Consider the following 16,489-nt stretch of genomic DNA (forward strand, 5'->3'; position numbering starts at 1 on the left):
TGCCTTCGGACTGAAAATGCACAGATCTACATATGCTCTTAAGCTCTAAAATCTGAATGACAGGATCTATTATTTTTACAGTACATATCTATTACTACTTACTAGCTCCTGTTTTGATGTTTATTTTTATTTTGGCTAATGGTTTACTGATAGATTGACAACAACTCCACATGTGGAGAAGATATAACTGAACTGCAAAAAAAGAACGATTCCTATTAGGTTGGTTAAAATTGCAGCTTGTTGCATATTTTTACTTAGATTAGATACAATCATATGAATAGATTTGTGCATGACTTCTTTAGCCTTTTTCAGCCATTTCCTGTGTACTAATCCAGCAGGACTTTCATGAGGTTATTGAACTCTTCTTAGTTACATTAGCTGATATCTAGTTCACAACAAGCAGAAAGCAACATATAATCTGATGGTCCATGTGACATGGGCCAGCTGCTAAGGTCTCCTCACTAATACATTAACACAAGTCATGTTTATTTCATTATTGTACGCACTAAGTCTCAGCATTTTGTAATAAGTGGAATTTGCTGAAAATACTTGCTCATGTTCCTTTATGTAGTAAAATCATCAAAATCATGTAATAGGATCTTCACATATAATATACTTATCGGTTGCTTTTCACTTTAGTTATTTCAGTCATTGATTGTAATTTAACTTTTCAGGGGAGATTGAGAAATGAAGCCATGAGTGAAAGAGGAGAAAGACCATGCAATGAAGCATAGGTTTTAGTTGTTAGTGAAAAAATGTAGAAATATTTGTATGATATTGTCACCTTATCTATGTTTCTTTACGAAGACAACTATCTTGTTTACTGTACTTTAATTAGACATGTTGGTTCCTGATAAAGTACTTAATTTCTTTTTTTGTGAAGCGCATAATTCATTCCAAATGCAATGTCATGGTCATTTTTTTCCATTATTAACCTAGCATATTAGAAACAAATGATATTTTGGATTTATAAATTAAATAAAAAACTATAATATATTAGTGCACACGAAATCTAAATGATACGTATGTATAAATCGTCTCTATATTTCTTAATACAGAACATATTGTAACTATAAATGTGTCTATATCTGTAGATGTGTTATAAAAACGTGCCTACGATATTGTTTCTACGTTTGTTAACACGTAGTTAGGTGTTACTATAAAATGTGTCACCTGCCATGTTGTCTAGCATATGAAACGCGTGATATAAATGTATCTACTAAATTGTCTCTATATTCCTTACTGTGCAACAAGTCGTCATTATAAAATCACATCTGCGTTAGTAGGCATGTTTTATATATGCATATATGAGATTGTCCCTATTTTTCTTAACACACAATGAAGCTTTGTTGTACTACGTAACTACACCACTAAACACGTTTCATACATGTGTCTACAAAATTGTATCGATACGTATAGATATGCATCTACCGTGTCTATAAAATATCTCTTTCTTTCATAGAAATGCTTAAAGATTTCATCTCCACAAGGTCTGATACAGTCCATCACACTTTATAAAAGCATGCATACAATGATATAGAGATGAAATAAACGCTCTAAATATGGCATACCTAGAGGGGGTATTCTACTAGTGTACTGTAACTGCATGCTAATACGAATAAGACCAAACGTAGCTGCTAACGCCCGGACGTTCGGGGCATACAGTAAAACTCACTCCTTCACTCTGTCGCAATATCAAAAAAATAGCATATGCGACATGAGGAAATAGGGTCTGCAACAAGAAATGTTAACATTTGAACCGTTCAAGACCGTGTAAAAAAACTTCTTAGCCATCCGATGAGGTTAGGAAAAAAAATCCGTCGCAACATGTGTGTCATGTTGCATGCAACATTCAAACTTGCCACTACATAGTACAGCATTGAAATGCAACATCCCAAACACTATTGCAACATCGCAAACCATTGCTGTGCATCGTTCAAAATAACCTACCGAAACATCATGAAAAATAAACCATTCAACATTAAACATGTCGGTACATGAAACATCTCAAATCATCTCATGCAACTTTGAAACATAATAAAGTCTCAATAAAAATAGATTAAAACATCTGCAACATCCAGAATGAATAAGTGAAACATCCAATGCTACCTATTGCAACATTTAACATCTATGACCCTCGGAACATCTGAAACGCAAGAACTGCAACATCTGAAACACAAGAATTGCAACATCTGAAAACCTCGACTGCAACAATCTGATTTACCTTTTACCAACACAAGGACCCAGAACTTTCCCCTCCCCTGACCTCGACAAGGACTGCAGTTAGGCCAGCATGGGTAACACGAGCATCTCCTTCCCTCGGTCATGGCTAGCACGCGCCGCACACTGCCCGTGGCGTCGCCCCCATGCTCAGCGCTATTGTGTGTCGTTGCCGCGCGCATGTGAGGAGCCGCGTGCGGGCCTCAGCGAGCGGAGGGAGCGCAGCATCGTGTGCGGGCACAACACGGACTCGAGGCAAGATAGAGCGGCTAGGCTCATCGGCCAGCACGAGGAGCTCGTCCGCGGATGCTGATGACGCAGCAGCGAACGACATGGTGGCGGCAGGCCCCCAGAGGATGGGGCGTCCGGCAACTAGAGCGTGGTGGCCGGCATGGGAATAGGGAGCTAGGGGAGAGGCCGGAGAAGAGAGGGAGGGAGGAAGGCGCGTGGGAGCCTAGAGGAATCACAAGGAGAGACAAAAGAGAGAGGCGATGGCCGTGCAGGAAGTCCTCGGGGAGATTGCTAGTGTGGCGCGACAGCGTGGAGCTTGTGGCGGCGGGAGCGGAAGGGGCCTTTGCCCATGACGACATATAGACTAGCAGGCTAGCAGCTGCCTTTTTTGCACAAGAGATAGCGTGAGAGATGGAGAATGGATGGTCAAGAGAAAAGTGAGGAAGCAGATAAATGTGGGGGGTATTTATTCTTTCTCTGGAAGGAGCAGTCGGCAGTGGACAGCTTGTGGACGATGTAGAAAAGAAATAGTAAAATATGTGGAGCATGTTGCGCCACGCATCCTGAGTCCGTCCGGAAAAACGTTCTCGCGACGGACACCCCGTGGATTGCATTACCGAAGATAAAAACGAAGTGGGTTATCTCACACAACGAAGTAGATGTGTTGGTGGACGAACCTCTGAAGTAGAGGTCTTTAGAGATACCTGTGCCGAAGTTGCCGATTCTCGTTGGGCCAAAAGTTGACCGAAGGACCATAGCTGGCCGCGCGACACAAACGAAGTTAGTGACGCCACCCATCGCCACGCAGGCTGAAGTTGGCCCGCGGTCTAATCCAAGCAAGGTGCGGGCTGAAGTTGCTCGATGGTCCAGCAGCGCCAGGGACGAAGTTGATCGCTCGCTGCTTGACCAACTTTGGTCCGGGGTTCCTATCTAACTTCTGGAAGATGATTAAGCCAATCACCTTTAAAGCTCGGTTGGCCCAACTAATACTTTCCCACGCGCGACTAGCCCAGCTAGTATGGTTCCGCACTCCGTTCCGTTTGCCCTGTCTGTTTTCAGCGAGCAATGTTGAAGACACCTTCATCTCGGGGTTCAGGTCCATGTCAGGTGAGTTTTAATTTTTTTTATTTAGTTCGTTCTTTTTATGGCTCAGATTCAACATTTTTTAAAAAAAATCTATTTCAACATTACATATGAAAAAGGTCGAAGTATTATTTTAAAAATGTTGAACTTGTACGGTCAACATTTTGAAACACTATGTTCAACAATTTTTGAATCCTGGTTCAACATTTTGTAAAGACATGTTCAACATTTTTATGTAAAATGTTGAAAAGGTTTAGTATAAATGTTGAATTTTCAATAATTAAAAAACACACTGATATTTGAGCTTATTTTATTGTAATAATTCTAACGAACACCATGATCCAAACGGTTTTGAAAACGGATCAATGGTTTAGTAGATAAATGTATTTGGATATGAAAAGCAAAGTGCAAGTCCGCCGTACACCAACCTGGCAAACTATCATCCTGATCCCCAATGGAGCTTCACCACGTGGACACCAGCCTGGTGCTCCGCGCGGACCGCGCTGCTCTGTTGTGCCCGCCGGGCGCCGGCTACATGCGGAACCATCTCAACCGTTGAGGGGGGTTAATACGATCTCAAATATCGGAAGGTACATGAGAATTTTTTTTCAGGAAGATAGATAATGATCTCCGCTTTGGTCCCCATCTGTACGGGACGAAGTTGTTGATGGGCCGAAGTTGACCGAGATGGCCGACGAGGAAAATCACCAAAACGGCCTGGGCTCGCATGGAATGGGCCCGTGGGGGTTAGTGGCCCACCCACCACACAAGACACTTGCCCGGCCCGACTCATTGAGTGCGACGCGAACGACCGTCTGCCTGCCCCACGACGATCTGGTTGGTACGGGTCGCCGTCGCCTGTCGGCCACCCTAACCCCGTTACCCAACTCCCCCGCCGCCATCCGATCCCCATCCGGTGGCCATCCGCGCGCCTCCCACCACCGCGTCCTGGTCCACGCCCGTAGGCTAGATCGGGGGACCCGTGGAGAGAGCTATAAATACCGTCGGGGAGCACGGTCACGGCCCTGCGTCGGCTCGGATCTACTGCTACTGCTACGCCGTTTCGTTTCTGTCTCACCCCCTCGCATCGTCGCCGCCGCTGCCGCGAGCAAAGGTGAGGCGCCCCTTCTGCCCGTTTCCGTTCTTCCTGATCCTTCTTCCGGCGATATTCTCGTTTGGTCAAGGTCGGTTACCGTGCTTGCGTAAGATAGATTGGCTATTCATTGTTTCTTTCCGGGTCTCCTCTCCTGGGGTTTTGTCCGGTTGACTCAGGAAAAAACGGCCGCTTTGTTTCCGCTTTTCCGGGCGCTAGATTAGCGGCTATTTTTCTGGACAAATCTGTTGTTTAGTCGCCTTGTTGAGTGCTGAGGTGGTGTTGGACGGCAAGATTAGATTAGTAGCGGGTGGATCACAGCCAGGTCCTCACTGATTGGAGGCCCAGATCTGGGGTTTGTTTCTTCCGGCGGCGGTCTTATATGTTGTGGAGTTATTTCTGCTTTTAGTATTGTATTAATTGGATTGAAGGATTAGCACCGAGTGATGGCGTGCGCGTGCTTCTTTAGGTCTGGGAATCTTACTCTTGTGTCCCGAAAGTTTGCAACTTTGATTATTCTGCACGCCATTGCGAGGTGGAAAGGCATTATTCTTATATGCTCATTCGCTGCGCATCGAGTGCGCTGTGAACTGGGAGAAGTTGGCACCGCAACTGGACAACTTGTGCTGTGAATAATGGCGGGTTCCGTTGGTCTTAGGAATTAGGATCCTGTCATTCCAAGAACAAAGCTGGTGAGTGGTGACTAGGATGCCTCTATGATGTGTGATTGGGTAACTTATTGTTCATGGAATATTGTGGTACTTGGATAAATCTAGAGTTATCTTTCCGGCATATTCGATTAATACTTTGGGCACAGTCTGTAGGTTGTCCACTTCAGAATAGTTACAATTCTGAGCAGCACTGGTCACATTTTCGATGTAAAGGATAATTCCAAATAATGTGATTGAGCAAATCATCAAATTGTGGATGTTTGCCTTGTGGGGGAATTCTGGAAGGTAGGCATTGCAAGATATTTTGTGGTAACATGGTAAAGTTTGTGTCTTTTTTTTTCAAACTGTAAATAATCTAAACAGAGATTTCTTTTGCTTGTTCACTAGCCGTTCTTTCTAGCGCCATCGATTTACCCGAATGATGTCTTGGTACATTTTTTTTAAAAATTTTTGCTTGCTATATAAGCATCTTTCACAACTTAATTGCTTCCACTGGACAGGATAATTACAGTTTTTCCAAGAACTTTTTTCTGGTTCTCGTGTAGCTAGTAGTACTGGATAATCTCTTGTGTTCTTTTATCATATTTTCAGAAAAGCTCATCTGCTTGTGTATTCAATTGCTTTCTTATCTTTTTATTAATTTCAATCAGTTTTATTGGAAAGTAATTTGGGCATATGTCAATCATCAAATTTGTCCATTCAAAATCTTTGGAACCTTATTCGGCCTGGATCATTTCTTGGTGCCCATATTTTTTCTGACTTCTGAGTGGTGAATGTTACCACGTTATGCAGGTCAAAGAAGATGGCTGAACTTGACACATTCCTTTTCACATCCGAGTCCGTCAATGAGGGACACCCTGATAAGCTCTGTGACCAGATATCTGATGCAGTGCTTGATGCATGCCTAGCTGAGGACCCTGACAGCAAGGTTGCTTGTGAGACCTGCACTAAGACCAACATGGTCATGGTCTTTGGTGAGATCACTACCAAAGCCAATGTTGACTATGAGAAGATTGTCAGAGATACTTGCCGTGGTATCGGTTTTGTGTCCAATGATGTAGGGCTCGATGCTGATCACTGCAAGGTGCTTGTCAACATTGAGCAGCAGTCACCTGACATTGCACAGGGTGTCCATGGCAACTTCACCAAGCGCCCCGAGGATATTGGTGCTGGTGACCAAGGGCACATGTTTGGATATGCTACTGATGAGACCCCTGAAATGATGCCCCTCAGCCATGTTCTTGCAACCAAGCTTGGTGCTCGTCTCACTGAGGTCCGCAAGAACGGGACCTGCCCGTGGTTGAGGCCTGATGGGAAGACCCAGGTGACTGTTGAGTACCACAACGACAATGGGGCCATGGTCCCTATTCGTGTCCACACTGTGCTCATCTCCACCCAACATGATGAGACTGTGACCAATGATGAAATTGCTGCTGATCTGAAGGAGCATGTCATTAAGCCTGTCATCCCTGAGCAGTACCTTGATGAGAAGACCATTTTCCATCTCAACCCATCTGGTCGCTTTGTCATTGGTGGACCTCATGGTGATGCCGGCCTCACTGGCAGGAAGATCATTATTGACACTTATGGTGGCTGGGGTGCCCATGGTGGTGGCGCTTTCTCTGGCAAGGACCCAACCAAGGTCGACCGCAGTGGAGCCTATATTGCAAGGCAAGCGGCCAAGAGCATTGTGGCTAACGGCCTTGCCCGCCGCTGCATTGTCCAGGTCTCATATGCCATTGGCGTGCCTGAGCCGCTCTCAGTGTTTGTTGACACATATGGCACAGGCAAGGTACCCGACAAAGAGATCCTGAAAATTGTGCTGGAGAATTTTGACTTTAGGCCAGGGATGATCATCATCCACCTTGACCTGAAGAGAGGCGGAAATGGACGCTACCTTAAGACGGCGGCGTACGGGCACTTTGGCAGGGACGACCCGGACTTCACCTGGGAGGTGGTGAAGCCCCTCAAGTGGGAGACGCCTTCAGCCTGACCAAAGACTTGCAGCCAGCTCCATTTCTGAACCTTTTATCCATCAAGTTGTGATGTTACTGCTGATAGTATACCCATCACTACAAAGTTTCCCAGTTTCTCTACTCACTGCTCTAGTAGCAGATGTGTGAGGGATATCTTATGCATGATGTTTTCTCTTTAAGGAGCTTGTATTGTGGGTTTGCAACGCCTTCTTTTCCTTCTCCTGTAATGTCGAGCCAAAGTTGGAAACTACCTAAGAAATGAAACTTCCTACTTTTTGCGCTTTGACCTGTTTGCAGAGGAATTCAGTCCAGCGTGATGTCTTTTCTCTGAATGTCTAGCTATCATCCGTATGTCTGTTGCCAACACATCAAGTTGTGACGTTACTTCTGATACCACTCTTCTGTTTGCAACGTTGCAACATCTTGACCTGGGAGCGCTACTGAAGTCTGATTGCAACATCTTCTGGCCTGTGGGCTTACCTGTACTTTCAGCCTTAGGTTTTGGCTGGTAACCCACTGAGGCCGGTGTGTCCTTGTCAGCTTTCTGGTCGTTAATCTGGAACCATTATGTTCTTAAGAAAAACTAGTGCCCTTTATTTGGTCCCCACTAAGGCTGTCAAACCAATGACATCAACCATGGCATTTTTTTTCTCGAATAAACCATCGAGAAAAATAAATGGGAAGGTGAGAGTTTGGTTGCCTACCATGACCATGCTTCTCAACCTAGATCGTACCAACTTTTTTTAATGTGATATTAACAATCTTGCAAAAAAAATTAATGTCAAGTCGGATAAAGCATATCTCTGGCTCGAAAGTTTAGTATGATCTAGAACCTCATGCACTATACCACTCCGCAATTGTGATGACAGTAATATTACTCAGTTTCCTTCAGGTACTGTATCATTGCTCATGATGAACATAACCTCAACAGCAGTGCCTTTGTTGACCTTTTCTTCCTCTCAATCAAAAACAAGTAAAAGCTCGATCTCAAACAGGATGCAAATGCAATGGAGTTCCAAGCTAGGCAAGTTGAGCATTTCGTGGATTGTACAATAAAACAGAACTGCATTCAGTCTAAAAAAGTATGCACAATACAGCAATTTAGCTTCGTGGTCAGCACCAGTGCTTTGTTATACACGGATACAATTGAACTGGCTCTGTTGCAAGTCTATCAATTTGGGCCCCAGGTGATTTTCTCCCAGAGGAAAGGCTTCATGGAACTAACTTGTGGTGGGCTCTTCATAATCAATCCCACACAGACACACACCGCAGCAATGGCAACCAAGGACAGCATCGCTGGCCTAGTCGAGAAAAATCTATTTGTCCGGGGTCGATACGCGAGCTGATGGACACATTGTCCGCAGCTCAATGGTTGATTGATGATGCTTCGCGCGCTCTTCTCCACATCAAATGCGGTTTGATCAGTAGACTTCAGGTGACTAGCATGCTTCGTGATGGTATCAGTAGCGGATGGTCTACTGGGGATGGCAACAGAGACATGAGCTTTCGGTAGCCTTCGATCAATCTTGTCCTGAACCATTTGAATGTAGGATATGTGGCCTCTCTTTTGAGCGTAATCCTCTGGAGTAAGGCCGGTATCATCGCGAGCAGTCTTCCACACTTTGATTCCAAGCTATGGCATTTAACAAGGTAAAAGCCAAACAAAAGAGAAAATAGTTTCACCATTTGCAACAAATTCTAGAGTAAATGATATGATATACCTTAAAAGATCTACTAACAATTGATCGATAGATCGACCAAACAAGCCATGTTTTAACAGTACTCATTTTAAGTTTTATTCTCGAGACATAGAAAATGAATTTAATATAAGACGTTACAATGTGTAGACTTAGTTCCTTACACTAAATGGCGGTCTTAGTACTCCTTTCAAAATAGGCACACTAAGAATCAGAAATCTTAAGCTACTTTGCACATAGATGCAGTTTTTTAGAGTAGGTACCTGCTGAGGATCATCAGTTAAAGCATCCAAGACACCAGTAGTATCGCTGATTGTGGCTGCAATATGAAGAGGTGTAATATTTGACGGGCCAGTCATGTCAGGAGTGAACAAAAACTGAACTGGATCAATATCTGGAGCATAATTTGTTATTGTGTATCTCAGTAGGAACTGAACCAAAGGCTTTGATCGTTTGTTGACAGCGGTAAGCAGTAAATTTTCTCCTAGGGCAAACTCGACTGGTGAGGGGACATCAAGACCAATATCACCCCGGAACATGGTGTTCAGAAGCTTGTTTACAACAGCACACCACTCCTGATCAATTGCAAAGGATAGTAACCATCTAAATCTTTCAACAGAGAAACCCTCTGTACTGTATTGTCGCTGCTCAGAGGTAGCCTGCATGTGACTCCTTTGAAGAAGCCATCCGATTTCTTGTAAAAAATGTAAGGCCCGACTGCGAGAAGCCATCAGATCACCTATTCTTTCTGAGGTTTCATCAAATGAACTTAAATCCAATTCATGCTCCAACATTCGAATCTCAGAACATACATCTTTGTCAGTGACAACAAAGGGAACAGAAAGGCTGCTTTGATCATAATCTTCAACCTGAGAAAGGGAGTCCAGATATTTTGTAATATAAAGCACAAAATGAAAAAAGACAAAGAAATATGAAGTACACACCTCTATGAATCCTCTTCCACTTGTGCTAGGAAAGGAACACGAGAAGGTCAGGCATTGACGGCCTTGCTGCCTGGTTGTATCTTCAAGTAGCGTTTGTGTTTCTTCTTGTATTAAATATTTCTCACCAAACACACAAAGTAATCTAAAATGGAAATTGTTGTTACCGGTTAATACAAGTTGGATCGGTGGAGACTATTAGATGTGACAGAATATACATACTTTGTCGTTGGTTGAACTATATTGAAACCTTGTACACAGAATTTTGCAGTTGAAGAACAAGCAACTGCAATAGGGGTTACACAGAGCCTCTGAAGCCTGTCACCTATTACTGGTTGCCAGGGAGATGCTAACATAAGCCTACCTGCAAAAACGAGGAAAGCAACACAAATGAACTTGGTCCTTGAATATGAAAGGAGGCGGCAAAACAGTTACTCCAAATAAAGTGAACAGACCATTGCAACTCAATGTCAGACATTCCTGTACCCTAGCATACACCCATCCTGTTCTCCAGAAGCCATCATTGGACATGCTAATAAGCTTTTCTATCCAAGGAGCTGGATCATCATCAAGCTTTGTATGAAAAAGGAAAATTACAGTAAGTAGAAAATAACAGTAAGTAAGCAATTTGTTTCATTATCCAAAGTTCACAGTTTAGATTTCGCACCATATACTTTCATAGTAGACATACATATTTAAAGCACTGTTAATGTAGTAATACACTACCTCATCCCACATCCAATTAGGGAGGCGAAGGTAAACAGTTAGAATAACACAACCAGGCCTAATATAGCTTTCCATATCAGTTGGGCAATGTGACAACCAGTTTAGGATCTGTAAATTGAAACCATTTAATGAAAGATTTTGTATTAGCAACATAATATCTTCTTATGGTATTAGAGAAACAAGATACCAGTTTGTAAAATGATAAATGACCTGTTCCCGAAGATCTACAGGAAAATCCTTCGGCTCTTTTCCAAAGAGCTTGAACACAATTTTATCTGTTCGTCTCTGCAAATGTTATGTGCATCAGAGGTACTGAGCAAAGTAGAATTCAACGTCAGGAACACATCTAGGAGAACCAATCTAAATTGTTTACCTCAACTTCTTCGATGCAAGCATCATTCAAATCAAAATCTTGTACTCGTTTTTTCACTGGAGGCCCTTCTGGCAACACAAGTTATTCACACATCATTTTCTTTTAAAGATTTGGTATTTGACAAACAAAACAGTAGCAAGTAAACAATAAAATGTTTTACCAGCTAAAGGTTCACTGCCGACAGGAATTGACTGTATAGTTAGTTCATGCATAGTAGATCCATTTGCAGCATTATTACCAGCATTTGATGTTGGATTTGAATTTGCATTATTTAGAATATCTTGATATGCCTGTGTGCTGGCAACAGCAGCAAGGTTCTTCAAAAGGTTAACCAAATAATTAGGATGGTTGATTTGCCCCGAAGAGCTACCAGCTGCCATCAACACAAGAACACAGTTAGAATGACCGTGGCTGGATTTTGTATGGATTAAAATGTCTGCATTTAAAGTTAGTGATTGAACTTTAGAAAGTAGAACTTACACTCTAGCCCAGAAAGTTGTTTTAACAAAAGGAATAAGGCGCTGCTTAGAGACTTATTTTCATTTGTGGGATTCCCCACCACAGCACCCTGTGGTTGACCTTTCCGCCTTCTTCCATTATGTTTTGCTAGACGTGAGCGGCAGCTCTTCTTCCCTTCATCGAATTCTTGAAGAAGGTGAAACCTAACATGGCATACAATAATTCCTTTTCTTCAACTCATGTGTAAATGAAAATATACGGAAATATTGTTCAGCATATTAAAATCTGAATTCCAACTATGTTCATTGTTCTTCTTTTACATGCATCTTAAATTTAGCATCGAACTTCAGTTTCCACCCTGTCACAATGTTGCAATTTACAAGATAATTATAAATCAACTTCTACAGCAAATTGCCTCTTCATTAATAAAAAGAGTTAACACCATTCTAGCGATGGCCCCACTGTCATTGAGTTAGTATTTATGTTCTTGTTTTCTGATACATTGAGGTGAGAATTTGTGATACCACGTCACAAAGTGAACCTTTAGCTATATATTCTTTCACCAAATACCGGTACTGGCTAACTGAAACCATCACTCCAACCATGGCGTCCAAAGAACAAAGACTAAATGCAGTAAACACTAAGTGAACCAGGCACATATAGCTATGTCTCTTTTTTGAATCTGACAGTGTAAACAGAACATTTTTCAAATGCTGGAACGACAAATAAAAAGAACAGAGGTAGTACAATCCAAGTAAATTCAAATATTCATAATTTATTTCAAAAGAATATCTTTCTTCCTTGTCAGATGCATTCTAATTGTAGCACAAGGGAGAACAAAATAATTCAGATAATCATAGAACGATACTGTAAACATAGCACAGATCCACGTAAAACCACCTATACATTATACCAACTAGTATTCTGTAAGGGGCCATAAAAATACAGTTATGCCAAAACCGCTAAGTTAGGCATTTCTCAAGATACATGATCAGCATGAAGTGGGATTCTGTAAGGGACATAAAACTACTAAGTCCAGCATTTATCAAGGTCACATTATCAGCAATGGTAATCTCACAAAGGAATTGCTGACTAACCTGCTGCACTGCTGACAGAACCGATGCTCTACGTTCTTGATGCAGACCACGCTCGTCCTGGTATGCGCCTCACACACCTTGTGCCTCTTATGGTAGTCCCTGGCACCGCTGAGATCGGCGTGGCACCCGTCAACCTGGCAAGACGGTGGGGTGCTCGAGCTGGCACCTTTCCTGCGCCTCTCCTCCTCACTGCTCCGCCTCCTCTGAACAGACACCACATGGCCGTTGTCTCCATTCGCCACAGCGGAATCGTTGCTGCAGCCGGCGCTGCCGTCCTCCTCCGGCGAGAGCCGCCTCCTCTTGTCGACGACGACGCCGAAGTCGATCTCCCCCTGCGCCCGGCTCAGCTCCCTGCTGCTGCACTCGGACGGCGCGGCCGCCGCCGGCGTGGCCAGGAACAGGTTGGCGTCCCACCTCCAGTCGTTCAGATCCCACTCGAGGCTCTTGTTCTTGTTCTTGTTGTGCCCGCCGGACATTCTCGCCGCACCGGCTTGGTCGCCGCTCTCTTTCCACAGAAACCCAGCTTCCATCTACTCTGCTTCCCTCGCCTGGTCACTTCCTTCGCTGCTCGTTTGAGGGGATTGATCCTCGTGTTCTTGGCACGTATGATGAGCATCCAGAGATTACAGAATTCAGCTACATCCCCAGCTACAGATGAAACGAACACGGAGAATCAGACACGAACACAAAGAAATTACCAACCTCGGGACCATCTTGAAATGAGTGGAAGAAGGCCGGCAAAGACAGCTACCTGAGCTCGGTGCCGGCGGCTAGAACGATGCCGTGGTTATTCATGGCACAAGCGACGCGCTGGAACTGAGAGGCGAGAAATGGTTGAAGAAACGTAGCAGTAAGTACTCGTCACAGCGATTGGAGCGAGCGAGTCAAGAATTTTGGGTACCGTAAGGTAGGACTGGCATGGGCGGAGGCGGAGCTACTACTTTTCTTCTCCCGGACCCTGGAGCGGCGGAACAGAGATGGAATGGAAGGGCGTGAGGAGGCTCCCGGTGGTGGAACGGGGGGCGAAGTATCCTGGGGAGGCAGGACCCATCATCTCCCCGGCATATTCACACCGCCGCCGCCTCTTTTTCATCTCCCCTGTCCGTCGCGCGGACAGCGACGCCACGACCAAGGCTTCAGTTGGAAGAGCAGAGGATGACTCAGGGCAGACCGGCGATTCTCTGGTTTCCTTCGGGATCCGCCCCATGTTCCGGCTGCGCCTGCGCTGCAGGCTTTTTCTTCACCTCTTCCTTCCGGTCCTGGGCCGAGCTACAGCAGCCGGTCCTTTTATTTCCGTTTCCCGATCGTTCGTCGCGACTGAATTTGCAGTCTCGATAGTACTCTTCCGCATAACAGTATCATTTGTGCTAATGCAAAGCATTTTTTTAAAAATATATAATTTAATATTATAAGATTTATATTTTTAGATTCACCACGACAAATACCTTTATAATATATAATTTCTACGTTCCTAAAACATACAATTTCTATAAGTTGGTAGTTAAAGATAGAAATGTTTGAATTGAGAAGCAACAGATCACGATCAATGTCCAAATACAATTATTTTGCACCCTAGTGCAAGTTATTTTAGTAAATTGAGTATTTTACAAATTGCTAGATCAATATGTACCCGAGTGCCAAATATATCTATTATATTAATAAGAAAGTGTTAAAAGAAAGCATCACGTTCATTTTGCTATAATTATATTAGCGATGGTCATAGTTGTTGTAAGATGGGTGCAATTTACTTCCATCCAAATAATCCTTTTTCCCTTATTAATGCTGATTTGTCGAAAAGGCTATACTTCATGGAGAATTTGGGATCTAGGCATGCATTCCAGCTCTAGTCCATGCCGGCGAAGGCTGACGAGAGCTGGGAGTACGAAGTTCATGCTGGCGGGGCTTATTAATGATGTTTGGCTCAATGATGTAACTGCAAACGTAATCGGCACCGAAGTTCGATGGAAATGTAAAACGGTACTCCCCGTTGGGAGTACGAAGGGTGGAAACCATAGCTGTTTGATTCAACAACGTGTAGTGCCATTTGGGTTCAAGCCGAGCTGCAGCATGATGGACGTAGACCAGAGGAAGAAAGAAGGGAGCGATGAACAAGTCTTTAGCATGCAGTGGCACTGTAATTCTGTAAAAGCAAACTGTGCAGCTACCTCACTGTCTCTTTATTCTTTTAAAGAATAAAAACAAGGAAAGAGGGTGAAGCGTCCAGTCTTAAATTGTTTTGAGTAATAAAATAATCCAGATTAGACTTCCAAAAAAAATCTAGACTAGTCCTTAAGCTAACCTTACGAGCTACGAGATATCTCATTAAGCATATGTATGCATTTGGTCGATGGTTAAATGGCGCATTACATACATTGTTTTACTTTATAGTTTTAGACTAGTTCCAATCAGGGTTCATCAACAAGAAAGCAATAAAATGATACTAATATTATTTGAAACAATGGAGTATTGAAACTAACGTTGCAATGTATAATTTAAGATTATTATTTCATAAACTCTACAAGGAATTTCATTTCATAAAACATCAAAAACCGTGTCTAGTTGAATTCTTCTAGAAGGAACTGCTTCATTTTCTCTATTCTTAAATTTGATGCCACATCATCATCGAAAAAGATAAATATTTCATTAGGAAACTATAGTAGAAGATAGAAAACAAAAGCTTCCTTCTTTAGAAAAAAGATGCTAAAACACTTGAGCCTAAGCCATCCAGTGGTTCACATATCGTCTTCTAACTCTAGCCCTTTTTTATTTTAAAAAAACTCTAGCTCTTTTTCCAACCTGTCATTTTCTCTCTCCACTTCTTCTCAAACCACCTCGCTTAGCCTTGCTCGGGTGCCATATCTTCCTCTCTTATCTTTAGGGCGCTTATGTCACCATTTTGTGGCCATTGCTCACCATGGTACATATCTTACAAAGGTCTCCCTTTTAAATTTGTGATAGGTAAACAAACTCCCTTCTGCACTTACTCGCATGGAAGGTACCTATTTTACGGACCCTGGTCAACTCCTCTTTGATTTCTATGCATGTCAATCACTTTTCGCAGGGCTCCGGCTCCTGCTAAAACAATTTATAGTTCTCTCTGATGGAGCTGAAACCATTTTAACAAATATGGGGTAAAATGACTTCTATTTTTAATAAGTTGATGGAGGATGTCAAATATCTAATGCACCCTATTATCTAATTTGCTTGTACTTATGAATTGTATGTCTACCTAGTTTATAATTTGAGTTTATATAAAATGAAAAAATATTTCGTAATGCCTTGCTAAAAAACTGGTGAGATTTTTATTTTTTAACACACATTTTTTCTCTCATTTTTCTTTATTCATTTTCCCGATCCTTTCTCTATTTATTTATTTCGGGTGCTCCTTATTCTTCCGTTCCATGTATTTCCCTTCCCATCTCTATCCTCCCAGCGGCACAATCCAGCTTCGCTGTACCGTCGTTTCTACCGCAACTCTGCTCCGTCCTCGCCTCCGCCCTACTCCCACGGCCCCGCTCCAACCTCGTAGCACCGCTTCCCAGTTCCCCCACCATGCTTCTTCCTTGCTGTGCTACTCCCCTGCTGCCGCACCACATCTCCGTCAAAGCCGCGCACATCCGCCGCTCTTCCTGGCCGTCGCCCTTACCCATGCCATGGAGTCGAGCACAACACAGGCACGGCATTTTCGCCTCGGAACCTCTATGGTGAGAGTGAAGACGACAATAGCTTTTTTTTTTTTTGTCTCTGTGCGTCTAGTGGAAGTCCTTTTATGGCTCATCCTTCATTTCTGTGATGGAGCTGTTTCAGATGTAGCCTTTTGGTATGGCTTCCAGAAGTTGATGATAAAATCGATAGAGAAGCTATATCAAAGGAGTGCTTAAGATCTTTTAATTTTCGGAGCATAAATATCATCCAAAAAGCC

General features: G+C 43.1%; 2 protein-coding genes across 2 annotated transcripts; one reads left to right on the plus strand and one right to left on the minus strand.

The window, feature by feature from the left end:
• The first annotated feature begins 4,681 nt into the window (after positions 1–4,681).
• Positions 4,682–7,570, plus strand: LOC101778008 (S-adenosylmethionine synthase 3). The gene is made up of 2 exons (XM_022826948.1): positions 4,682–5,583; positions 6,091–7,570. The coding sequence occupies exons 1-2, from the start codon at positions 5,555–5,557 to the stop codon at positions 7,289–7,291; spliced, it is 1,230 nt and encodes a 409-aa protein (XP_022682683.1). The 5' UTR covers positions 4,682–5,554; the 3' UTR covers positions 7,292–7,570.
• Positions 7,571–8,284: 714 nt separating this feature from the next.
• Positions 8,285–13,753, minus strand: LOC101778672 (squamosa promoter-binding-like protein 1). The gene is made up of 12 exons (XM_014805328.2): positions 13,319–13,753; positions 12,568–13,215; positions 11,492–11,673; positions 11,172–11,384; positions 11,012–11,079; positions 10,849–10,923; positions 10,639–10,746; positions 10,368–10,485; positions 10,135–10,276; positions 9,916–10,057; positions 9,235–9,840; positions 8,285–8,907 (listed from the first exon to the last, which is right to left on the minus strand). Exons 2-12 carry the CDS (start codon positions 13,095–13,097, stop codon positions 8,446–8,448), a joined length of 2,646 nt encoding a protein of 881 aa, XP_014660814.1. The 5' UTR covers positions 13,098–13,215; positions 13,319–13,753; the 3' UTR covers positions 8,285–8,445.
• Positions 13,754–16,489: the final 2,736 nt, after the last annotated feature.

The sequence above is a fragment of the Setaria italica genome, chromosome V (genome assembly GCF_000263155.2).
Source record: "Setaria italica strain Yugu1 chromosome V, Setaria_italica_v2.0, whole genome shotgun sequence".
Classification (NCBI taxonomy): Eukaryota; Viridiplantae; Streptophyta; class Magnoliopsida; order Poales; family Poaceae; genus Setaria; species Setaria italica.